Genomic DNA, 26888 nt, shown 5'->3' on the forward strand with positions numbered 1-26888 from the left:
TCCAAGATAAGGCTTAATGTTTTATTTTTTAAAAAAGATATTGTCAAATATCACATGTAATTTTCCACCTACACATAAGCAAACCATAAAATACTATGCAATGAATCAGTGATGAAAGAGCCGAAGGTTTGTATGAGCAAGGATTATTCCCAGTTCATCGCAAGCCTCAATCACAACTTTGTCAGCAGCAGAACCAGAAGGAGCAGCAATGTAGGCCACACCACTCTGAGGGAAGAAGAGACACTGACTTTCAAAACACAATTTTATGTCAAGACATACAAAAATGAAAATCCCCCTCTACAAAGCATAAGCTAACAATGATTCACAATGCAGACCGATTCACTCAGTTAAAACAGCAAAATAATAGGATCTGAGTTATTCGTACATCAAATGGAGAAGTAAAATAAATATTACTGATATATCACACTGCCCTAACTTGAATATACAACTCAAAACTTAAACAAAAGCAGGATTCTAAAATAGTTTTTACATGATAATCAATTCTATGCAAATGCACATCAATACCACACTTACCCTTTTAGCTCTGTCTACATTATCCCTGAAAGGAAAGAAGGCGTCAGAGCTGATAGAAACTTCACTAAGTTTGTCCACCCATTCCTTCTTCTCTGTTTCAGTTAATAATTCAGGGACTTCCTCAAACAATGCCTTCCACTTTATCAAATCTTCATCCTATGCGTAGGGCGGATAGAAAGAGGAGAGAAAGATTTTGGACATGACCTTTAGTACTTTTTGATGCAAATCAGAATGCCAGAAAGCAGTTGGGCATTTCTCCCACGATTTAATTACAATGGTTCATTCCAGTTTACATCTCTAGAATCTTTTTTTTTTTTTTTATGTTTTAACATTTCATTAAAGAAGAGTAATTCTAAGTGTACTAAACAAAGATTATACCACTTACTTTGTGAATCAGTTTATTTTAAATATATTTTGGTTTTTAATCTCTGCCTAAATTAGATCTATTACCTTATATTCCTGTGTCAAAGCAAGCAAACAGATGATGATGGATGTTCTAGAACTATATTTACACAGCCTCAAGTCTATAGTCAGTCTTAACAGATGAATCAAGGTATGATTCATGGTATTCATATTTTTTAAAACGTGCTTCTATTTTGGATGGTATTTTGGCAAAACAATGTACTTTTAACTCCTGTTCACATACATATAAAGCTTCTTCCAGAACTATGAACAGGATTTTGCTAGGTAATATTAAATAGGCAAATAGAAATATTAAAGTAGAAAAGAGAACGGCTTATGTGTTAAGTACCTTATGGTTATAGGGCACACTCTTCAGGGACACTTATTAGGTCATGGATTCCTGTCCTTGAACTTGTAAGACAAGGTAGTGTGGTCCACTCACCCCCTCAGAAGACCATCTAGAGTCTGATTACCAGACTTCTCTCTTTCGTTTTCCATACAGGATTAAGTACTTGCTATGTCCAAAAATGGGGCTAATTTCTCTATTTTTGGGAGGCTACTTGATAGCTGTAATTTTATGGCTCTTATAATGCCTTTTTCAAAATAGAAAATATTAGAGAACATGAAATGTAGCAAAAATTATCAAAGGCACTGGTACAAAATGGGAGAAGACACTGGTTACCTGCTATCAGACAACTGTATTTCATGTTGCATACACACCTATCATGTAGCAAGCATCACCATGCTTGGCGCTTGGCGCTAACCTCAGGATAGGTGAAAACATAGTCCCTGCCATCAAACGCTTAAAAATCAACAGGGGAAATACAACATATAAAACTAAACCAATGGTTATAATTTAAAAAGACAAGGAAGGTCTGTGGTGTCAGAAAGGGATGAAGAAATGTAAAGAAGGTTAAAGACAGAAGACAATAAAGAATTGTTAAGAATGTAAAATTATAGACAATGTAAAATTTTAAGAAATATCCATTTTCTCTCAGTGACGAAGGTAAAGTCTGTTACAGAAACAGGTAAGCTAAGCACACCAATATACTCCACCCACAAACCCAATGACAAGACTTTTACCTCGCCAATCGTTCCAGTAACATACTGATCAATGGCATTGGAGATTTCTGCTCTCTTCACTCCAGTTTTAAACTTCATTGAAAGCACTCGTGGATGATGTCTAAGCCACCAACAGTTTGCCTTATCCCCTGCAAGGCGTGTGCAGTGGATTCGAGATTGCTGTCCTGCTCCAATGCCGATAACCTGAAGTAGATAAACATTAGATGAATATCTCTTCCAACAACGTATTTTTCAACAACGTATTTTTCTTAACAGATCTTTGGTGTATATTCCCCCAAATTTAGCGATTTTGTGGGGAAAAAAATGAGGCCAAAATACAAATTAATTTTAAGTCATTATATTTTATAGAAATTTTTAACTGCTATTTTTACATTTTACCTCTTCAGTGACATCTGAACTATAGCTACTAATACTGTGGAAGTTTATAGAACTCTGGGATATCAGTAATGAGGCAGGTTTAGTGGACTTTCTTAAAACCAGAGTCAAAGGAGACCAGTAACCACAATCTCCCAAGTTTCCATTATTAGAGACAAGCTGTCTTTTAACAATCGACAATCAACTAAAATACTGAATTTCAAAGTATCTTCCAAGGCATATGCTAATTAATATCCACACTTTTCCTCCCCCACTTATGCGCCAAATAATTTAACAGATGCCAAGAGAAGTGCTCAAGACACTGTGAGAAGGGTTCCCACTGCTGCTGAAGCTATGGCAAAACCAGAACCAGGTTAGTTCAGAGTTAGGAGAGGCCCCAGTGATAAGCTAGCTCAGACCTGCATTCTATGGCTTAATGCACTAGGAAACAAATTAAATACCTTGCTTAATGTAAGCAAGAAATGTTCAACATCTTCATTGTGGCTGTGTTCATGTAGCTACATAATTTGGGAAAACTGCTCACAACTTGATACTTTAAAGAGTGAATTTTATAAATATATATAAATTACATCTTAGTAAACCGGATTTTAAAAGACCACATTAACTTGCAATCTGCTGATTCTTAGTAACCTTAAAAATACACATTAAAATACCCAACAAGCTGCAAATCATGGAATAATGGGTGGCACTACTATCTCTTACTCTCTTTTCACTGGAAATACCACACTACTCAGGAGGAGGGGAGCGAATAAACTAGTTTTATAGCAGCTATTAGAGTCCCACCAATCCAAATATGTCAACTCAGTCTGAGCAAGAAGCAATACGACCAATTTTAATATGTCATTCCAAAGATAGTTTGTTGTCACTGCTGGCTTTAACAGTGCCCCATGATACTGAGTAAATACTGATAAACCCAGAAGAGAAAGACCGAGCAGATTTTCCTTTTCAAGCAGCCTAGGACCTGAGGGATGAACAACATTTTGTAAAATGACAGTCTGTCCAAAGTGTGTCCGAGTGCTTGGTTACCTGGCCATTCTTGGCATAGCACACAGAGTTAGACTGCGTGTACTTCACAGCAATGGTGGCTACAATGAGGTCTCTGAGTGCAGACTCTGGCAACTGAAAAAACAGAGGATGGTCAATTGCAACAGACTTTTGTAACTCTAAGTATCTTACGTGTTGTTTATTTAAACAGACCCATAATGTAGTTGTATCCTTCAAATGACAGGATGAAATGAATTCATAGAAAATTCTACTGTGTTTTACTGAAAAAACCCAATCAATAATCAACATACTTGTCATGGAACTCAGCAGTACCTAATGCATCACAGACTCAGACTAATGCCATCTGTAGTGACTCTTGCTTAAGCCTGTTTACACGGCATACTAGTGATGACATACCATATCTACTACCCCAAACTGACAAATACCTTCTTAACCACAGAACAAAAAAACATATATGGAAGCATGATAAAATTTATGATCAGAAAAAACACAGAATAGTTTTCAGACATCACAAACAACTGTGATGTCCATACACAGCCAAGGCCATTCAGGAAAAAAAAAATTAAGATCATTTTCTGCATTGTCTAGAAAGTTTTAGGTAGAAACTATTCAAAAATACTTGTAAACTACCAGTCCAAACAGAATAAAACAATTGTAGCAAAAAATATCACTATGTTTAATAAAAAGAACAAATATAAACTGAAAAAAGGATGATCTAATATAGGTATGCTAAGCAGCAGCTAACTGATCAATTAGCTAAGTAAGTGAAAACCTGATAAATCAGACTTCATCAAAATGAAAACTTCTATTCTTGCAAAAGACCCTGTATTAAGAGGATAAAAAGACAAGCTACAAACTGGGAGAAAATATCTGTAAACCACGTATCCAAAAAATAACTAGTATCTAAAATATGTAAAGACCTCTCAAAACTTAGTGACAAAAGCAATCTAATTAGAAAATGGGCAAAAGACATGAAGAAACATTTCACTAAAAGGATATACAGATGGCAAATAAATTATGAAAAAACACGCATCATTAGCCATTAGAAAATTCTAACTAAAATCATACCTAACTAATGAAAGGAGACAACAAACACTAAAAGGTAGTAAGGATGCAGAGACCTGGATCACTCATATGTTGCTGGTGCAGAATGTAAAATGGCACAGGCTCTCTGGAAAATAGTCTGGCAGTTTAAAAAACTAAATATGCAATTGTGATACTACCCAGCAGCCACCAATTACACTCCTGGGTCTTTGTAACAGAAAAATGAAAACTTAAGTTCACATAAAAACCCATTCACGAATGTACTCTGAATAAAAATTATGAAAGGGGGAAAAGATTAGAGGTCACCCAAGGTTAAGGAGGGGGTGGAAGCAGGGCAGAAGTCAGTGTGATTCATGAGGAACCCTCATGGTCATGGAAATTTCTTTCTGTCCCTCGACTGTATCGGTATCATTAGCATGTACTATAAAAAGCAGGAAACTACTACCAGGGGAAATGGGGCAAAGAGTACATGGGAATTATTACAGTGCAGGTGAATCTGCAATTTTTATCTCAAAATTAAAAACAATTAAAAAACAAGGTTAGAATTTAAGAGTTTATTATTCCAAGACAGTATTAATGTAGTATATACTTTCCTATTTGTATCTGTTGAGTCACAAAATATACATTTTATTCTTTTGGTTCTAAGAAAGATTAACATAACCCAGCTTCCCTACAGGTCTGCCTTGAAATGTAACCCTGGTATTCTGAGTTAGGATTGAGGAGTATAAGACATTTCATGGGGTGGGGATGGGAGTGAGGGAATCCAGTCATATAAACATATCACAAATAGTTAAAACAAATTAAAGCATGATTTAAGAAAAATGGGAGAGGAAGTAATTCAAGCATGATCACCAATGCTTATTAATATACACTCCTGCTTCTCCCACTGTTCTAAACCTAAAAGGATGTTGAGGCTGACATGTTAACAAAACACTGTTTTAAAAGAAGAGGAGGAACATAAATATAAAACTATCACTCTTATGCTTGAGTTTCTAAATTTCTAAATAAAAATACACATGAAACAAGTAGAGAGGAATTTAGATAAAACATGAATTAAAACCATATCTCATTTCTTGGAAAAAAACCATCCAAGTTAGCACAGCCAGGGCACAAAACCTTTCAGGGGCTAAATTACTGATCAGTCCAATACCTATTAACCTACAAGGAAAACTTACAAAAGTAAAAGCCTCAAGAGTTAGGCAGACCTGTCAACACAGGTACCATGGAATCTAGGTCAATACTAACTAGCCAGATTAATAAAGAAATACAACAACAACAAAAACACCCCGCCTCATGTTACTGTGAGCTGCTTGCGGTAAGTAATGTTGGAAACAATGCTTCCACCTGAAAATCCCAGTACCTTATAGCCTTGACCAAAGGAGCAGACTGCATAGAATTTAAAGGTATTTTTACACATGACGCCTACCTACTGTGTTCCTTTATTTCAGGGCACCATTAATTTTCAAAAATAAAAATGGAGGAGTATCTACTAAATCAACAAAGACCACATCCTCATTACCATATACTTATTAACAGACTGAACTCTTCCAATAAAGGTTTTAAAGCTTATTTTTAGCAATTCTACTTAAATCCTCAGGTGTCACATCTGGGAACAACCGCATCTCCTCATGTTTTATTTCTGTTACAAGGAAGGACTTAAGACACTAAACCTTTCCCAGGAACGAACAGAAAAACTCAACACTACGGTAGTAAAATAGCAAATACTGAGAGACAAAGATCCCAGAGATAAAGGAAGTAGGAAGAATTGAGTGTGACCATCTATGGTTTTTGCCTCAAGGTATTTTCCAAGTTACAAGGCAATAAGCTAAATGGTAAAAGGGACACTAAACACCTGGTGCTTTCAGCAGGAGAGGGGTGGACCATGAACAGACCAGTCCTCACAAAGACTCAAGCCCAAATTCAAATCCTGCCAGAATAAAGACCGTCTGACTTCCACCTGATTCGCCTGGCAAAAGTAGAAGTCAGTTCTTTTTAGAGGGGAAAAAAAATACCATCCAGACACTAAAAATACGTGTACAGTTTTTTCACATTAAATGCCCAGCATTTAATCAAAAATACCAGACGTTATCAGCAGATAAGACCACAAAACACTGTAGTCACACATCTTAATTACTAGGGGGGAAAAAAGAGCCAAAAAGAGCCAATGTTAGAACCAGCAAAAAAAATCCTTCAAAACTAAAGTTCCAAATAAGAGAGTTCAGAAAATAAATACTAGCTCATCTGTTTCCATGTTATGAAACCGTGGGCAAATTTCTTTTCTTTTCTTTTTTTTTTTTTTTAAGATTTTATTTATTTATTCATAGAGACACAGAGAGAGAATGAGAGGCAGAGACACAGGCAGAGGGAGAAGCAGGCTCCATCCAGAGAGCCCGATGTGAGACTCGATCCAGGGTCTCCAGGATCACGCCCTGGGCTGCAGGCTGCGCTAAACCGCTGCGACACCCGGGCTGCCCTTGGGCAAATTTCTTAACTGTAACTTAGGTCATAGTTTTGTGATCTTTACAACAGAGATGAGTGCTCACTTCAGCAGCACATATACGACAGATGATAGTAATCACCCACTCCCAGTATCCAGAGTGCTATGCATATTAAATGACAGAATACACTTATGTAAATGAAAAAGAATCACGCTATCATCCCAGGGATATGTCCTTCCTAAAGGATGACAGCACCAGAGCAAAAATATGACCACAAAAAAATGGTGATCATAGCACTGAAAACGGAAACAAAATATCATAATACATCTATACACAGATTGCCACGTGGACTTTCAGATGAAGGTGTGGTTCTATATTAATTTAACTAGAAGCCTATTTGTAGCTTAGCACAGGGAATAAAGGCAAGTCAGAGAACAGAATTATGAAAGACATGATTCCACTTATATAGAATTGAAGATAAATACCTCTATGTATGTACATACGCACAGAAGCTTCTGGTATGGTCATTTCTTCTCTTTTTAAGCTCTCAAACTTATCTGATAACTCAAAGATGAGCGAGACATTTGCAGATCAACCAGTTTTGAATATGAGTCTTAGTAAATGCATAACCTTATACATATTAAAAACAAATTTACTGAATTACTAGCATTCAGTTCAGAGATTTTCAAACTTACATCTTTATTCTTGGTCACAATGTTGCTAAATAATGACCTGTCAATGACACCATTATTTCTCTTCTGACTTAAACGAAGACCAAAGAGAGTTCGAACTTCGTTTTCATCTGGATGGTAAGACTGATCCATCTAAAATGCAAATTTAGAGTCAAAAGTAAAACATCTACAATCTTCAACATTTTTCACCTAACTCATGTTCAAAAAAAAAAAAATCATCATAGCAAGGTCATATGCATTTTTTCTAATTTAGGCATGTGTAAGATCACTTTAGCATAGGTTTAATAGAATGGCCATGCACCAGTATTTTTTTCCTTTTTAAAGATTGTATTTATTTATAAGAGAGAGAGAGAGAGAGAGAGAGAGAGAGGGCAACAACATAGGCAGAGGGAGAAGCACGCTCCATGCCGGGAGCCTGACTTTGGACTTCATCCCTGGTCTCCAGGATCACACCCTGGGCTGAAGGTGGCGCTAAACCACTGAGCCACCCAGGCTGCCCGCACCAGTATTTTGTTCTAAAAAATTTTATAGAAAAAAATAAAAAATAAAAAAATAAAAAATTTTATAGGTTTTGCAACTGTGTTGTTTTGTAACAGCAAACATATTAAAATCAATGATTCTAGTGATAGCACTTCTGGCTATACTAACTGAAAGCACTATGGAAAAAAGATAGATTTGCTTAAAAAAAAAAACAAAAAACACAGGTAGTGGCATAAAAAATAAATTCTAATTCTGCCTTCTTTCTAATAATGTATTATAAAAAATACAGAGGTAACACTTGATCTAAAAGGTTAAAAGGGGGAAAGCAGCATTTGGAGTCGAGGTCTTTGTTATTTGAAAGGAATATATGTCTTTTTTGGGTTTGTTTTTATTTTAAGTAATCCTTACACCCAACGTGGGGATTGAATTCACAACCCTGATCCTGATATCAAGAGTCACTGACTCTTACTAACTGAACCAGTCAGGCACTCCAGGAATATATGTGATTTGTTGCTATCTTCCTCTCACAAAATTTGAACTGGAAAGATATTAAGATGTAAAAATCACCTGTAAAGGCCACTCTCTCTGTAGATATTTTCCTAAACTTGACAGTATCTCTTCATTTATCCTTTGAACGATCTTTGCCTTAGAAAGCACTGAATTAGAATTTCCATTATATTGAGTTAGGATTCCACAAATTTTTTGACATCAACACTTTCTGTAAAATGGTATTATGAATTTCTATTTTAACTCAAAGAACTCTTTGCTTTATCCATGTACAATTTTAGAACATGAGCTAGTTCCTAATAGATAAAAGCTAGTATAAATCACTAAGGAAAAATTTCAACAATTAGAAAAACAGGCAAAGAATATGGTCAAATACTTCATAAAAGGGAACTGAAAATAAACTTAAATATGAAAAGATGTTCTTTACCCCACATATAATGGGAAACTAAAACTGCAATGAGAGGTCATTTTTATCTATCATATCGATCAGATGAAAAAATTAAAGAACACAATGCTGGCAAAGGTATTAGAAACTGGCACCCTTCACATTCCCATTAAAACATAAAATCTGTTGGAACAACCTCAAAGAGGAACAGGACCTATCAAAACTACTAATACACACCAACCACGACCTGCTCCTAAGCTCACTGCGGTTTTGTGTACTAGCTAAGGATTGGTGACTGGCTACATAAGCCACACAGACGTGGAGTAAACTTCCAGGACGGTTAAACTATGTGCATTTGTGTCAGTGGGAAAAAACAACAACAAAAAAGAAATAAAATTTTGCTGGAAAGTATCAACTATTTCAGGAAGGATGACCAAGAAATTTAAAATATTAGTTACTTTTTAAAGTAATAGAAGGGAAGGTTGGGGAGACTTCACCAAGTAACAGTTAATACCTTTTGAACAGGAGAAACCATACATATGTATTAACTACTTCCTTAAAAATTTTAAATTTAAAACTAAGAGAGTCAAGAAGCTCTCTCTCCTCATCCAAAACCCAAAAATCAACAGAAAGGAAAAAGAAAATTTGTGGGATTAAGAATTAAAGAAACCTCAGCAAAGAAAGATAAATTAAAAGTTTCTAACCATAAACACTAATTATGGGGAAAAAGAAACACAAACTAAAAGAGCAAATTACTATTTAAACATGAATTAAACTAACCTGAAGAACACAGTAGTTCCCATTTTTCTTTTTAGAAAGTATTTTCAAAGCTTCATCTTCATAGCCTGGGGCAACAATACCATCAGATACCTGTAATTACATAAAACAATTTGTACTTTCAAAAATTAAGGAATGCTTCTTAAGCAATCTAAACACAAGTATCTATCTTAATGCAGCAGCATTTTCTGGTTTCTACTTCCAAAAGACAATGCTAACACCTAAACTCGGAAAAGCCTACATTCGAATACAGCTTTGTACAGCTAACCTTATCTCATTTGTTATCCTTTCAGTTTTAACTAAGAATATACAAATGATTCACTCTAATACATGTACCTTAGGAAGAAAAATGATTTCTCACTATTTTGTTAAGGGAGTGGTGTTTTGCACTAGAAAGAACATGTTCTAGTCCCTACCAGGTAAAATTTTTTACCCTACCAGGTAAAATGACCTTAGGCAAAGCAAGTTCCACTAGAGCAAGACACGGGGCTCAGATTACATCTCTGCTAATAACCTTAGGCAAGGCGAGTACCTCAACAGCAAGTCAAAGGGATCAGGTTTAACATCTCTGACAGAAGACTCATAGTTCATCCTACAAAGCCTTGTGCTATAACATAAAATGCAGCAGGTCAGCTCTACTGCGAGTGGGGATGGTAGTGGTCATGGGAAGAATCCCTAAAGGAACTAAATATTCTCAAGGCCACGTAGCCTTCATTTCTACCTATTTGTTTTCCTTCCAAGCTAATCTATCTTCTTTTTTCTTTCTGTCTCCTCACTTAAAATCTCACCTTTCTGGAATGCCTGCTTGGTATTCAACTGATGGGGGTTAGCTTTTCAGAGTAGTTTATAATCTTCCCTTACACATCTCTTTTGTTACAGACCTACAGAGGTTTATAGGAAGGTTCATTATTACATCAATCAAGAGCGTATCCTATGATCTTTAGAAACAATAACTGGCATTAAGATAATGACTACTAGATAACAAAAAAGGACTTAAGTATGTAAGTTAAAACCTAACAGCAAAATATCCATTTGAAATATTCATTAATCTCAAAATTACAATTCAGTCAAGGATTCATGTTCTACATAAAATATGAACATTCTAAACGATAAACTTAACCAACTTACAGATGGCGTAAATAAATATAAATTACGGTTTCCACAAACACTATGAATATAGCAAGCTTTACTCAGTTATGAATGGATCAATATATGTGAATGTCCACTAACCTCTCTGGAGATAATTTTGGCAGTAGGGACATCACAGATATCAGATAATGCAATAAAGTCACCAAATGAGGACATCCTATCAGCCCCTGCAAATAAAAATTAAAATGAGGTATGCATCACAAATACCCTTACTCAGAAAGATGTTTAAAAAAACCCCTAAGGCGATCATAAAAAAATCCATTTCTCTAAATCTAACTTTATTATGTAAGATCTAAATAATAGATTAATAAGTCATTTAACTGAAATAATTGCAACAAAGTATTCTTTAGTTTTACCCTTTAACAAAGTGGCAAACTTTTTCTGGAAGGGCCTGATAGCAAATATTTTTTAAGTTTTATAGGTACCTAATCTGTTATACCTATTCAGCTCTGCAGTTGTAGAAATCAGTCACATCAACAAAGGGACATGGCCCTGTTTCAAACACACTGTATTTACAAAAACAGGTGGCAGGCTGGATTTATTTAGTGCATGCACCATAGTATGCTAGATGCTAGAAGGTCAATTGTGCTATCAAGTTTCTCTATGATCTTCCAAAAATGTTACAATAATATTCACAGGTTATTAACCTCATGAATTAGACATTTCTAAAACATATAGAATACAACTCTAACCAAATTCAGTGTAGTTAAAATAATCATATAATTTTATTCATATATTAATAAACAATACAAATGCATTCAATAGCCTAATGTGAAATTAGATGCACCAAATTCCACCTGTGTTTCCATTTATTACATGAAAATACGAACACATACTTTTATAAACAAACTTATTCCAAGGCACTCAGAGTCATTCCTAAGTATTAATAAAAAACCAAGATAATTTGAAATCTGAAACAAAGATTATTACTACTTTATCTATTTAGGATAAAATATTTTTTTTCTCCTTCAAAAACAAAGAAACAAGAACTTCATTACTGTTCTGACCTCTTGCTCTTGCATATGCAGTTGATATGGGTGTAAGGGTTTTATACAGATCATAGACCATGCAGACTTTGGCCTCATCTTCACTGAGTGGAATTCCAACAGCAGCACCTGATACAGAAAACCATAAAATAAACCCCCAAGTCTCAAGTTACTACTTGTCCTCTCCTAAATCAAGACAACAATTTTCTTAACATCTAGTCTATGCAGCATAATTTCTGGTGCCTGTGCCAAATTAAACAAAACATCTGGCTAGATAATTAGACACCAAAAATATAGTTGCAGGGGAGAGGGCAAATGGAATCTTTTCTCTCTGGCTTCTGAAAAGAACCACTGTGTGAGTCAGCCAGCACCATGCATGCGTATGAAGCTAGTTTACTTCATTAAGGACTCTCGATCTCCACCCTGCTTGATACCACATACCATTTATTTCCTCCCTGTTTACATTAATATCAAAAGCAAATATCAAAGAATTATGTGTTAGAGTTGACATAGAAGCAAAAAGGTATCTCATACAACGGCTATAAAAAGCTACAGATAAGGTGTCAATTCCATTTTCAACCATGTAGAAAAATATTTAGGCATACTGCATTAAGCCATTTTACTTTATTTTTTACACGTTTCTAACGCAAAAAAACGTGATTTTCTAATCCTATCTCACAGTAATGTTATACAATTACATATATAAAAAACATGTACATGTTATTACCAGATTTTGTCCTACTACACTAAAACTGTTAACAGACTTCACAAAAGCAGTTTGAAACTTTAGAAAATGTCTATATTCACATTAGAACATGCCATTTTTTCCAAAATAGAAAAACTGCATCTTGAACAGATTCAGAGCATTCTAGAGAGTAACGCTTTTTTACCTGCTGGGCTGACATGTTTGAAAGAGGCAGCAGCTGGAATGCCTAAAGCTTCTTTGAGTTCCTTCACCAGCTGCCAGGCATTCAAAGCATCGCACAAGTTTATAAATCCAGGGGCTCCATTTAGAACTACATATAGAAACATATATATAACACATTACCAAGCAGGATCAATAAAATCAGATATATGTAACATTTCTGAAAAAAAATTATGTAAAGGCTGCACAAATGTTTTCAGAGAAGTATAATTAAAAGGCAAACACATATATACAAACATAAAAAAGAACCTGATGAGAAAAGAACAAAATACTAGAGCCTAGGCCTGCCTCACAAACAAGCAAGCAAACAAAAACTCAAACCACATACACACACTCACATACATAATGCTACTGGAGAAACCAAATCCAGCCAATCTAGAAATAAACCAATAGAGAATTCAGGAATGGGAAGAACAATGACAAGACCAGTGATCACCAGGGATCTACTGCAGTACAGAAGTAAGATAACACAGTCACGGCAATTACAGAGATAGTATAAAATCTAACTTATAAACCCTGTCAACATAAGAACATTATTACAAACTAATCCAAGAGCTGTGGGTGGGAGAAAACAAGGGAAAAAATGCATTGGATTTTTCCTCTTTTATACCAGACTCATTAGGCTCTGCCTAAAGTTGAAATGTAGTTAGAAGGTTTACAACTCCCCAAGTTTCTCATTGCCTATTTTCTTAACAATGGCAGGATTTTTTTTTAGGGGCTATTATCTCTTGTGAATAAATTACAGAGTCTGCACTTACAAAAAAAAAATGGTGACCATTAATTAAAAACAAATTTACAATTGCATTTTCTTTCTTTCTTCTTCTTTTTTTTTTTTTTTTTACTACAATTGCATTTTCTTGTGTTATCTTGGATGGCACATACTTTTAAAAATAAACTTCAACAAGTATTTACTGAGTGCCTACCACAGTGTTAGGACTGTGCTAGGTACCGGGGGTATTATCAATGAATAAACTAGCCCCTCCCACAAAGAGATTACAGGAAAGACAGAAAAACAAAATAGGCAATTAATTGTAAACAATAAAAGAAAATATTAGGTATTTATACAAATGAGTTGAAAACAGGTCCACAGAAAAACTTGTACTTGAACGTTTTTAGCAGCTTTATTCATAGTTAAAAACGGTCTATTTCTGTTGTCTTTCAAGAGGTAAATGGATAAACCAACTAGAATATATCTATATACAATGCATTATTATTAAATAGCAAAAAGAAATGTGCTTTCAAGCCACCAAAACCATGGAGGAACCAAATGCATATTGCTAAGTGAAACAAGCCAGCATGAAAGGCTATATACTATAGGATTACAACCTTATGATGCTATGGAAACAGTAAAAGTATGTGGCTGCAGGAGTTAGGAAGCTAGAATGCAGGGAATTTTTAGGTGATAAAGCTATTCTGCATGATACTGTCAAGGTGGATACATGACACTACACATGTCAAAACCCAAAGAATATACAACACGAAGAGTGAGTCCTAATGTAAACGATGGATTTTAGTTAATAATAATGAATCACTACTGGTTCATCAATTTCAACAAATGTACATCTGTAAGTAATGGAAGATATTAAAAGGGGAAACTAGGGAGAGGAGACTCAAAGGGAGGGGATCTCTACGAACTCTACTTTCTGAGAGATTTCTCTGTAAACGTAAAACTACTTTATAAAAGAAAGTCTATTAAAAAAAAACAAAACAAGGATGCACCTCGGTGCCTCAGTTAAGCGTCAAATTTTTAAAAAATTTTTATTTAAATTCAATTTAACATATACTGTACTACTAGTTTCAGAGATAGAATTTAGCGATTCATCAGTGCATAGAACACCCAGTGCTCACTGTATCACATGCCCACCTTAACGCCCATCACGTGGTTACCCCATGCCCTACCCACCTCCCCTCCAGCAATCCTGTTTCCTAGAGTTAAGTCTCTTATGGTTTGCCTCCCTCTGTTTTCTTTTTTCATTTTTCTATCCCTTCATCTATGTTCATCCACTTTGTTTCTTAAATTCCATGAGTAAAATCATATGGTATTTGTCTTTTTCTGATTTCACTTAGCATAATACCCTTTAGTTCCATCCACGTTGTTGCAAACAGCATTTCATTCTATAGCTATAAAAAATAGCTAAGTAATATTCCACTGTACGTATACAGTGTTTAACTCATGATTTTGGCATAGGTCATGATCTCAGGGTCATGGGATCAAACCCTGCATCAGGTTCCAGTGGGGAGACTCAGTGGGGAGTCTGCTTCTTTCTCTCTCTCTCTTCTGCCCCGCCCTCTGCTCATACTCTCTTTCTCCAAAATAAGTCTTAAAAAGAAAAGCACCTCAAAAACAGGTATCTTGACCAATATGAATGAAAGAGTTGAAAAAAACATGAAATTACATATAAGTATTTCTTGCCTCAGAATCTAAATGGGAAACATTATAAGAAAATATAAAATAGTAATTTCTAATTTTAAGAAATTCTAAAAGTAAAAATCATACAAAATGTCAAGTTTCTAATTATTCATTCAATAGAGACTTACAGAACATGTCAAGCAATATTCTAAGTACTGAGGATACAGCAATGAACAAAGACAAGGTCTCTGCTCTCAAAGATGATTAATTGGGAGATGATGATTAAAACATAAGTAAATGCAGCAAATAGTGCTGTGATAGTGACAAGCAGCTACTTCATTCTGGGTGATCAGAGAAAGCTTCCCTGAGGAGGTGACTTTAAGGTGCGATGTAAATGACAAGCAAGTAAGACCTTGAAGACCAGAGCAAAAGCCACAGACACCAGGCCTGTGGACCAAACAGAAAACAGGCCCTGGGAAGCAGAGGACAGGGGAGTGTGTTGTCAAGGATGTAGACCAGTCAGATAATGGGGTCTGCAGGGCACACAGAGGCATCTAAGTCGGAAGGAGAGCCAATGAATGGTCTCAAATAGGGCATAATATTATCTGATTTTATGTTTATGATTACTCCACTGTGAATAGAAAAGACAAAGCAGAGAGCAATTAGATTTCTGCAGTCTGGGAGACTTCTGGAGTCACTGTGGAGGCTTCCGCAGTGTTAGAAAGATTCAAAATATAACTGAAGTAGCCTAATAATAGAACTTGATTCAATGGGGAAAGAAAAGAGTTTTTCACCATCTCCTCAAATCTCTGACACTGCTCCCTCTTCCTCCCCTCTCAGCAGCTAACAAGGAGAAAAGAAGAGACAGGAGTACCTGCATCTTCCCACCGTCAAATGTACCAACCAGTACATGAAGAAACCTGTCCTTGCTGTCACTCAAGGCCAGCCCTCCTACTGATGCTTGGGCCTTCAAGGCCTGCATACCCTCAACTCTCTCCCCGGCCCCCTGCATCTACTTCCCCCTCTACCCAACATACAACATGCTCCAATTCCCACCTCAAGAGTAAAACAGAATAAAAAAGTGAAAAGCCTCTTTTAATTTTACAGACCCATGGAAGTCCTAATTAACCTTTCTGTTCAAAGAATTATCTTTATTATTGTTATTTCCTACTGTCATATCCAGCCCACTTCACTTGGGCTGCCACATCCATTATTCCAAGGAAATTGTTCTTGAAATTTTTCCTAGATCAAACAGTTGCTTTTCTGTTCTCAGCAGCATTCCAAACCAGTTGAAACCCAGCGGTCTTCCAGCCTTGTTTTTCCTCTGCTAGTTCCTCCACTGCTTGACCTCTTCTATAAAATCCATCCTGCCTGTCCTACATCTTCAAAATCATCTACATGCCAAAGACATTCCAAACTGTTATCTCCCATCTGACCTCTCTGAGGAACCTGTAGTTATCTCAACAGTTTTTGCTCACACGTTCACCCAGCAGCTCAAACTTCAGGTGGCTATAAAAGACATTATGTAATTTATCTTCTCAATGTGAACCACATCGGATACAATACAGAGAAAGACCCGCACACCCCCAGACACAGCAAACTAGGCCACATAACACACAGTCTTTACCTGTGATGGGAAGCTTGGGCTTCAGTGTGTATAACTGGGCAGGAGTTTGATGAGGGTTCATTCCATACCTCAAGGGCATTTGAGATATTCCTTTGCTATACTGTCTCCTGAAGTAATCTGAAATTGCCTCATCATATTGTGCCGTATGAGTGAAAGCCTACAGAAAATGTAAGATTTGTGAAACACCAGCAGCACTTAAAAAGGCAGAACAAGAGAGTTGTAGGTAGCATGCAGCAAACTATACTCCTTGTCACATACTTGACTGTGCAGGAAAGACACCCAGTAACACTGAAAATCACAACAAATCATTCTCTTTCCAAGTCTCTTCCAATCTTTTCAATATTATACCTCTATAATAATAGGGTCTCTTCATTTATAGGAAAAGGATAGCCGCTCCAGGCAGATCCAGTGAAAACTGAATACCATGTGGTTTGGCAAACACTGCACTGGATAAAAGTGCATCCCTACCTTCAAGGCTAACTGGCGTCTGGTCTCCAAGGAGGTGTCTTTACTGTCGGAGCTCTGCATCTCTGTGGACACGGCCACATAGTCCTCGGGTTCACATACTACTGTCACCCGAGCATGGTTTTTGGCCGCTGCTCTCAATAGGGTTACTCCACCTTGGGAGAACAAAAGACAATTTTTATATTTCCATATCAGTTTAATCTCTTTCAAATAAAGTCACTGTACACATACTCCTACTTTAATTCTTGACTTAAAAAACAAGGAAAACATACCCCAGGTGAATCTCTATACAATTAAACAGCTTAGAAAATACAGATGAATTAGTCATCCCAGAAGAAACTGGGAGCAATAATGATTTTCTGCTCCCCCAATTTTCTGATTCTCAGTGAACCTATTTTAAAACATAAATAGTGCTTGGGGTATGTGGGTGGCTCAGTTGGTTAAACATCTGACTCGTGATTCCAGCACAGGTCATGATCTCAGGGTTGTAAGATCGAGCTCCACATAGGGATCTGGGCTCAGAGTAGAGTCTTGCTTGTCCTCCCTCTGCTCCTCCCCCTGTACGTGCGCGCGCTCTCTCTCTCTCTCTCTCAAATAATATCTTTTAAAAATATATAGATAGTAACAAAAATAAGTAAATAAAATATAAGTAATCTTCCCCTGTCAGGCTTCAAATACGGTTTTGCTGACTTACCAATATCAATCTGCTCAACAGCCTGTTCAACAGTTACATCTGGAGAATCCACGGTCTTCACAAAGGGATACAGATTACAGACAACGACTCTACACCAAAAAGGAATTTAGCTGTTGTTAGAAATGCAAACTTATGGGGTTTACATATAAATCTCTCGCTAGCTTTAATGTGATCAGAGTCTAAAGATCTAAAATATAAACTGTAATCCTAACATTTTAGAATTCTAAAAAAAAATATATTGAAATGTCAGGAGCTCCCACTGTTGTACAACACAGGTAACTAAAAGTGGCTTTGATCAGCATGTGCTCTCACAACATTATCTCCTCCAAATCATATTGCAATATTACTGCCTGGATAAACTTAGCTACCCATTATATAATTCAGCTATCATTTTTTTTTTTTAATTTTAACAAATGTAAAATACAAGGCTACAAACAACATCCTCAGTTTGGAATATAATCACTTTTATCTACAACATTCAATTTTAGAATCTATTTCTAATGGGTCACATACAATGATGAAAAATGACAGACCATTCTAAGAGTGAAATACGTTTCTTTGCTTGTTTTGTCTTCAGAGAGATCATATAAAATGACATTAACAGGCAGGCCAAAAGAATAATTTAAAATACAGAACTAATCTAAAATCAACAACCAGTAATAAAGTAGAGTTCCATGCCAAGGCCTGCAACGTGAGAAGCTCTGTAGGCAAGTTCACTCCCAGTGAAATAAGCACAACTGGTAAAAACCAATAAAAAAAGAACAAAAGATAAGGAGAAAACACTTCCCAATGCCTGTAATCCTGATAACAAAACCAAACAAAATGTCACAAGAAAAATAGACACCAGTAACGACACAAAAATCCTCAACAAAATACTACCAAACTGAAAACAACAAAATATAAAGAAGCATACACTGCATCCAAATCTGGTTTACCCCAGGAATGTAAGGTTGATTTAACATCTAAAAACCAATTAATATAAGAGCTTATGTCCATAAAACAAAGGACTGAAACTACCTGAGCATCTCAACAGAAGCACAAAAAGGATTTGAGAAGACTGAACATTCACTCATAATAAAAACACTCAATAAATAGAAGAGAACTTGTTCAAAATGATAAAAAGTATTTAAGAAAACCCCCCCAAACCTACAGCTAATGTTATATTTAAAGGTGAACTATTAAATGTTTTCCCCTTAGATCAGTTGCAAGACAAGGATGTCTACCCTCACCACTTCTATTCAACACCATACTGGAGGTTCTAGGAAAGTCAATTAACAAAGAAAATTAAGTAAAAAGCAAGTAGATTGGAAAGAAAAAAGTAAAACTATTTCTATTAAGGAGATGACTAGATCATATATATAGAAAATCTTAAGGAATTCAACCAAAAAAACTATTAGTACTTAGTTCAGCAAGGTTGTAGACATATGATTAACTGAATTTACATACATGAGCAATGAAAAACCCAAGGTGAAATAAGAAAACAATTTTACTAACAGTAGCATCAAAACAACAAAAACATAAGACGTATGCTAAAAAGCATAAACCATTGTTGAAAGAAATTTTTTAAAAATCTAAACAAATGAGGGATCCCTGGGTGGCGCAGCAGTTTGGTGCCTGCCTTTGGCCCAGGGCGCGATCCTGGAGACCCGGGATCGAATCCCACATCGGGCTCCCGGGGCATGGAGCCTGCTTCTCCCTCTGCCTGTGTCTCTGCCTCTCTCTCTCTCTCTGTGACTATCATAAATAAATAAAAAAAAATAAAAAATAAAAAAATAAAAAAAAAAATCTAAACAAATGAAAAGATATCCCAGTTCACAGACTGAAGATTTAATATTAGAATGGCAACCTCCCCTAATCTGATACAGATTCAATCCAATCTTTAGGAAATTCCAACTTTTTGCAGAAACAGGCTAGATGACCCTAAAATTCATGCTGAAATGCAAAGGACCCCAGATACCCAAAACAATCCTGAAAAAGAACAAAATTGGAGGACTCACACATCTCAATTTCAAAATTTGTCACAAAAATAATGATGTGGTGCCAGCAAGATGACAGAGATATAGTTCAAGTGTGCCAAGATCATTCACTGGGGGAAGAAGTTTCTTCAACAGACGATGCTGGGACAACTGGCCAGCCACATTCAGAAGAATGAAGTTGGACACCCTAATTCACACTCATATATAAAAAGTAAAAGAAATCAAAGACCTAAGCATTAGAGCTATCACTAAAAAACTGTACAACTTCACTCTCTTGATTATGCCATTGCTTCTTAGGTATAATACCAAAAGCATAGACAACAAAAGAATAGATAAAATGGACATTACCAAAATTTAAAGGTTTTATGATGGTCAAAAGACACCATAAAGAAAGGACAATCCACAGAATGGGATAAAATGAACTCTTATAATTCAATAAGAAAATGATAAATAACACGAAGAAGTTGGGCAAAGGATTAGATAGCACATTTCTCCAAAGGTATACAAATAGACAATGAGCACACAAGATGCTCAACATTACTACAAAATGCCAATAATAATCACAATGACATGCCACATCATGGGTAACATATGTTGGCGAGGATGTGGAGAAACTTCCTACACTACTGCGATATAAAATGATGCAGTACTTTTGAAAATAGTCTGGCAGCTTCTGGAAAGGTTAAACATACTTATCAGATGACCAGGAATTTCACTCCTAGGTATGTAACCAAGAAAAATGAAAATATATATCCACACAAAAACTTGTACATGACTGCTCATGTTTGCACGGTTTCTACTATTCAAAATGTGGAAATAATCCAAATGCCCATCAGCTGATAAACCGATAAATAAAATGAAGTATATACTGGGCTATTTTTCGTAATAAAAAAAATAATAAAGGGCTAAGACATACGAACATGGATGAACCTTGAGAATATGTTTAAGAAGTCAGTCACAAAGGCCCACATGTTATATGATTCCACTGGTATAAAATGCTATGTATCAATAAATCTATATACACAGAAAAGACTATGGTTTCACAGGGCTAGAGGTTTTGGGGGAATGACGAATGAATGCTAATGGGTATGGGACTTTTTTGGGGAGGGTTGATAAATATGTTCTAATATTAACTGTGGTGATGGATGCCCAATTCTGAATATACGGAATACCACTGAATTATACATTTTGATTTGGGAAATTATATGGTATATGGGTCATATCTCAAAAAGTTGTTATATGTATTGAAAAGAGTAAAAAAAAAAAAAGAAAAGAAAAGAAAGAGTGTGTATTTTTATGCAAATAACTATGTTGTTATAACTATAATTGTACCAAAATTTAAGTCATAACTTCCTACAAAAATAAAGGCTTGTTTTGTTTTGGTTTAGCTTAAGTATGAACTTTGGTAACATCAACTTGGCAAAATTAAAAATGTTTATGTATGTACAATGTCACACAGAAGGTACTCAATGAATGTTTATAAGTGAATAAATAGGAAACTAAACCTAATGTTAATTTTGGTCTTAAAAGGGGAGGGAGCACCAGGTTTGGCATACACATTGTCTTTGATCCTTAATGCATTAAAAATTTACCTTCTAATTTTTACCTTATAAGACTAAAATCAAGTCTGGCCATGTCAGCATTATCTTCTGGGATATTACGAGCCAAGATTCCTAATTTAACAAAGTTAAGTATTAGGTTCAAAAAACACATCAGAATAAGGTCCAAAATGGACCCGTCAATCAAGTTAAAGCATCTAATGACTGCCTAATTAAGAAGACAGTAGTTAAAAATTTAGATTAGCAAGTATATTTAAAAAGCTTTTGTATCAGTTCCTCATTCCCTCTTTCTTTCTTTTAAAGATTTTTATCTTGAAGTAATCCCTATACCTTATACTCACAACCCTGAGATCAAGAGCCATACACTCTACCAAGTCAGCCAGGCTCCCCCCAGGCTTACTCACCCTTTTTAAGCAAAAAAATGTAAAAGAATTTTCACCTAACTGTTGCCAGTTCCATTAACCTACGTGCTCCCATTGGTAAATGGCTTGTCTGATGATCCTCAGCCTAACAGCCTTTAGTTCTGCCGAATTTTACTCTAACTTGTAAAGTAGCAAGATACTGGTTTCTCACCATTTCTGGTTGCTACGTAATTTGGTGTCTCAAACGAGCAAATTAAAACACTCTGAAAAAGAATTCTTTTGAAAGTCAGTTACAAGGGTGCCTGGGTAGCTCAGTCAGTTGAGTGTCTGACTTGTGATTTCAGTTCAGGTCATGATGTCAGGATTCTGGGATGGAGTCCCTAGTCTGTCTTGCATTCCTCACACAGTCTGCTTTGGGATTCTCTCCCTCCCTCTACCCCTTCCTCCACTCATGCACATGTGCACGTTCTCTCTCAAATAAATCTTTTTTAAAAAAAAGTCAGTTACACTGTGAGACTTCATTTTAAGTTGAATTGTAATAAAAGTCTTCTCACATATGAAACTGAAATACTTTCATTAGCTCCAGCAGAAAGTATCACTCTAAATTAGTTATCAGGTCAGGACTAATAGCAAGCAGAGGAAAACCATGTGAATCCATCACGTAATAAAGCAAACTAGATTTTTTTTTTTTTTTTAGCAAACTAGATTTTAAACAGGTTCTAACATATTATGAACGTTGGCAGCAAATGTGACAAAACCAATATAGACTCACAGATAATCTTCTGAGTTTATGACCTGCCTTCTTCCTCATTTATTCTACAAAGTAATCAACCAAAATATTCCTGAAGACCACTGACTTTTAAATGAAGGCAGCACCAATCACTTACCAGCATGGACTGCAGGATGCAAGGTTTTCACACGTCCCCCTAACATTTCAGGAAATCCTGTGAGCTCAGAGACATCTCTGAAAACAGATGAACAGAATATTGCTGTTCCTGCTGAACTAACATTTTATTACACTATTCTAAAGTATCTTCCAACATTACATCTTTTGTTCTCATTTGGGGGATTTTTCAGAGCCTCAATGTTCAGAATTCAGAAACTGAATCATAAACCATCCATTCAGCTGAGAAGTAATTTTACAATATATACAAAAGACACTAAAAATAGATCTCAGAAAGAGACTGAAGTAAAAACAAAAATTTAGCTTTATGATTAAATGAACATAAAGACAGCAAATCAAATGAGTGGAGAAATAAAAGACTGTTTTATGTTTTAGTAAGGTGGTGTTAGTATTGGAATAATACTGGTTTAGCCCACATAAAAATAAATTCCCAATGAATCAAAGGTTTGAGTATTAAAAAAAAATCAAAGAACTACCAAAATTCAATATATAATATGCTCAAATCATTAAACAAAATACTAGATGTCGGGATCCCTGGGTGGCTCAGCAGCTTAGTGCCTGCCTTTGGCCCAGGGCTTGATCCTGGAGTTCCAGGATCGATTCCCACGTCAGGCTCCCTCCATGGAGTCTGCTTCTCCCTCTGCCTGCGTCTCTGCCTCTCTCTCTCTCTCTCTCTCTCATGAATAAAGAAATAAAATCTAAAAACAAACAAAAAACCCCAAAAAAACAAAATACTAGATGTCTATACAAAACGTTAAAAGTTTTATACAGAAAAAAATAAGTTGGGGAAAAAACTGTAAAATATGACAACGGGTCGAATGCAAAACAAAACTTAAATATTGATTCAGATCACCAAACTGGCATGAACTGCCCAACCGTAGCCTAATTTACAAGCAAATTTTAATGACACGAAAAAATGTCAACAATATGTTAGGCGAACAAAATCAAGAAGCAAAACTATCTTCTGCATGAGCTATGAATTAAATATTGAAAGACTAGAAGGAAACATATCAATATGTTAAACAGAATTATAAGCTATTTACTACCTTCTTTATAATTTTCTACATTTTTCAAATTTTCTACAACTACCATTGTAGTAAAAAAAAAAAAAATTTAAAGCAGCAAATTCCAACAGGATATAGAATTTCCTGGGTAGAGTCTCCTATTAAGAAGCATTTGCAGATGACTAGTATCTGACCAAGGGCTCACAGTATTTTCAACATCAACTAAAAGCTGGCAATATTATGGCATCCAAATCAAAATTCCCTTTCCTGGCATCCAGGAAATAAAATCCAGTTTCTCCAACTGAGGATTACTGCTGAAAATAGAGAAGGCAGATCTATTTTTAGAATGCAAAACCATGTGGGGTAATCAAAAAGTTTGTTGCTCCTTTAGATTTCAATTTGCACACAACGGGCAACAGGTGCGGTCTTCCAACAATTCTCTGCAAGCTCACTGCTGAACAGTCACCAATTAAAATCCCATCAGTTCACCTCACACCTCCAGGTTAACTCCCTTGGATAAAATCTTGGTTCTGTGATTTTACTAGCTGCGTTGGCTGTATGAACTTGGGAAAGTTATCTACCCTCTTTGTGCCTCAGTTTCCTTATCCATTAAATTTAGTTCCTTATTTATAACACTACCTACACTGAAAAGTTGTAGTAAGGGTAACATGAGTGTGCGTGTAATGATGACGTGGGAACAGTCTCACACTTTAACGGGAAAGGAATACATTTACATTCCCAGTTTTTAAGAAACACGTAACTATAATGCGTAAGCGAGGAATGAATGGGTAGAAGTACAGATCAGACTAGACTCAAGAGCTGTTAAGTTTTTAAACTGGGGAATGGATATGCAACAGGAGGGCTCATTACATCTTCTACTTTTGATTAAGTCTGAAATGTTTCTCTTTATAGTTCAGTTCGGTGGAGAAAAAAAAAGGTTTGTAGAAAAGGGGCTTAATTTGGAGGGTCCAACTACAACAGCATCCAGCATGCTCCAAAAGAAAGAACAGTCTAGAGTTTTCGGATCCTCGCCCTGCTGCTCTTCAGAAAAGGCTGACCTGTCTTTCAGGATTCTTACACGGCTCTTGGGAGAACATCGGAGAGCTGACACCAAAAAAAAACTTTGGAAGCTCTGCAGCATTTATTTAATAAATACAGTTAGGCAGGGGATCCCTGGGTGGCGCAGCGGTTTGGCGCCTGCCTTTGGCCCAGGGCGCGATCCTGGAGACCCGGGATCGAATCCCACGTCGGGCTCCCGGTGCATGGAGCCTGCTTCTCCCTCTGCCTGTGTCTCTGCCCCCCACCCTTCTCTCTGTGTGACTATAATTAATAAATAAATAAATAAAATACAGTTAGGCATCCTCGCCACGTGAACTCGACACATCCAGGAAGAGCTGCGGACTGCCCACAGAGGGCAGGATTCTAGGTTAATCATCTGACCTAGAGGGCAAGCGGCAAAAATGTTTCACGTGGCAACAGAAGCACACGGATGTCTCACTCCTACTCCACAATGTGTTTCAGGAGTGGGCATGTATGTCCTCCTGCTGGTGTCCCTGCCGTTCCTTAGGGCGGTCGGCCCCCGGGCCTTTTCGGTTTTGCACCCCGAGTAGGTAGGTGCCTCCTCTCCCGGCCGGGAGGCCAGCTCTGGGGGTGCGGGATGGCGGCCCGATCGACCTTTCGCTCCTTCCTTCCTTCTTCCCGCCGCCTGGCCAGGTAACGAACAGCTTGTGGATGAGGCAACCCCAGGCCGACCGGTGCCCTTCAGGTCCTGGAGAGCCGGTGCGGGTGTTCCTGGGACCCTAAGCTCCTCGACGGCTCGGCCGCAGGGCCAGGGGGACAGGCCGTGAGCACCCCGGGCGGGGGGGGGGGGGCGCTCGGGGTTTCCCTCAGCCCCAGGAAGCGGGCCCCGAAGGCCGGGCCCCTCCGGGGCGCCGCGACCCCAGACCTCGCCCCGGGAGCTGCAGCGCGGGCCGACGGCTGGGGCGGGCCCTGGGGGGGGGGGGGGGGGGGCGGGGCGGGGCGTCCCTACGCACCTGGCGCGAAGCCCGGTGGCGCCTTACCTGACCGCCAGCCCGGCATCCCGGAGAGCTTTCGCGGTCCCCCCAGAGGCGAGGAGGCTCAGACCCACAGAAGTGAGGCTTCTGGCAAATTCCACCAGGCCCGTTTTGTCAGAGACGCTGAACAGGGCTGCGAAGGAAGACGCTTCCCGTCAGCCGCGGCGCGGCGCAGCTCAGGGCGGGAATCCTCAAGGGCCCGGGCTGGCGGGGCGCGGACGGGGTCGGCCCTCCCCCGCCCCCCCTCCCCCCTCCCGGGTCCCCGGGCCTCCCCCGGCCCCCTCCCGGGTCCCCGGGCCCTCCCCCGGCCCCCTCCCGGGTCCCCGGGCCCTCCCCCGCCCCCCTCCCGGGTCCTCCCCCGCCCCCCTCCCGGGTCCCCGGGCCTCCCCCGCCCCCCTCCCGGGTACCCCGGGCCTCCCCCGCCCCCCTCCCGGGTCCTCCCCCGCCCCCCTCCCGGGTCCCCGGGCCTCCCCCGCCCCCCTCCCGGGTCCCGGGCCTCCCCCGGGTCAGGCCCCTGCCGGGCCGCCATGGCGGGCTCGGGGCGCCGCGGGCGGGGCTCGGCGCGGGCGCGCAGGGCTGCGGGGCGCTCACCGAGCTGGCCGGGCGCCATGGTTGCGGGCGGCGGGGTCGGGCCGAGCGGGGCGGCGGCGGCGGCGGCGGCGGCACGTGCGGGGGGCGGCGGGCGGCGGGGCGGCCGGGCGCGCGCGGGAGCGGGGGGAGGGCGCGCCGGGCGGTCACCTGACCCGCCACGTGACCCGGAGCCCCGCCCCGCCCCGGCCGCCGGCGGCCCAGGCCTGGAGCCGAGGGAAGGGCGGGGGGAGGGGCAGGGCCCTGCGCCGGGGGCGGCCGGTCCCCAGAGGCGGAGCCGCAGCGCCCGGGGTCTGGACGTAACCGAGCAACGCCCGGAGGGGTTCCCGCCCCGGAGAACGGAGGGAGCGGCTGGGCCCCGTCTCCTCCCTTTTTAGTAGCTTAAAAATAAATTAAAAAAAAATATATATAAATAGATAAATAAATGACGAAGACCTGATGGTTAAAGATTAAGCGATTGACGCCACAATTCGCGCGATATAGGCACAAACGAAGTGAGATGCACATTTAAGTTTTCTTTTTT

General features: G+C 38.5%; 1 protein-coding gene across 1 annotated transcript; it reads right to left on the bottom strand.

Annotated features, from left to right (window-relative positions):
- ATIC (5-aminoimidazole-4-carboxamide ribonucleotide formyltransferase/IMP cyclohydrolase) lies at nucleotides 1-26517 on the bottom strand. The gene is made up of 16 exons (XM_072742469.1): nucleotides 26369-26517; nucleotides 25784-25910; nucleotides 22703-22779; nucleotides 21501-21567; nucleotides 17919-18007; nucleotides 17228-17379; nucleotides 16760-16916; nucleotides 12748-12873; nucleotides 11879-11986; nucleotides 10953-11038; nucleotides 9726-9815; nucleotides 7577-7705; nucleotides 3421-3513; nucleotides 2020-2202; nucleotides 535-690; nucleotides 1-225 (listed from the first exon to the last, which is right to left on the bottom strand). Exons 1-16 carry the CDS (start codon nucleotides 26385-26387, stop codon nucleotides 106-108), a joined length of 1779 nt encoding a protein of 592 aa, XP_072598570.1. The 5' UTR covers nucleotides 26388-26517; the 3' UTR covers nucleotides 1-105.
- Nucleotides 26518-26888: the final 371 nt, after the last annotated feature.

This window comes from Vulpes vulpes, chromosome 16 (genome assembly GCF_048418805.1).
Source record: "Vulpes vulpes isolate BD-2025 chromosome 16, VulVul3, whole genome shotgun sequence".
Lineage (NCBI taxonomy): Eukaryota > Metazoa > Chordata > Mammalia > Carnivora > Canidae > Vulpes > Vulpes vulpes.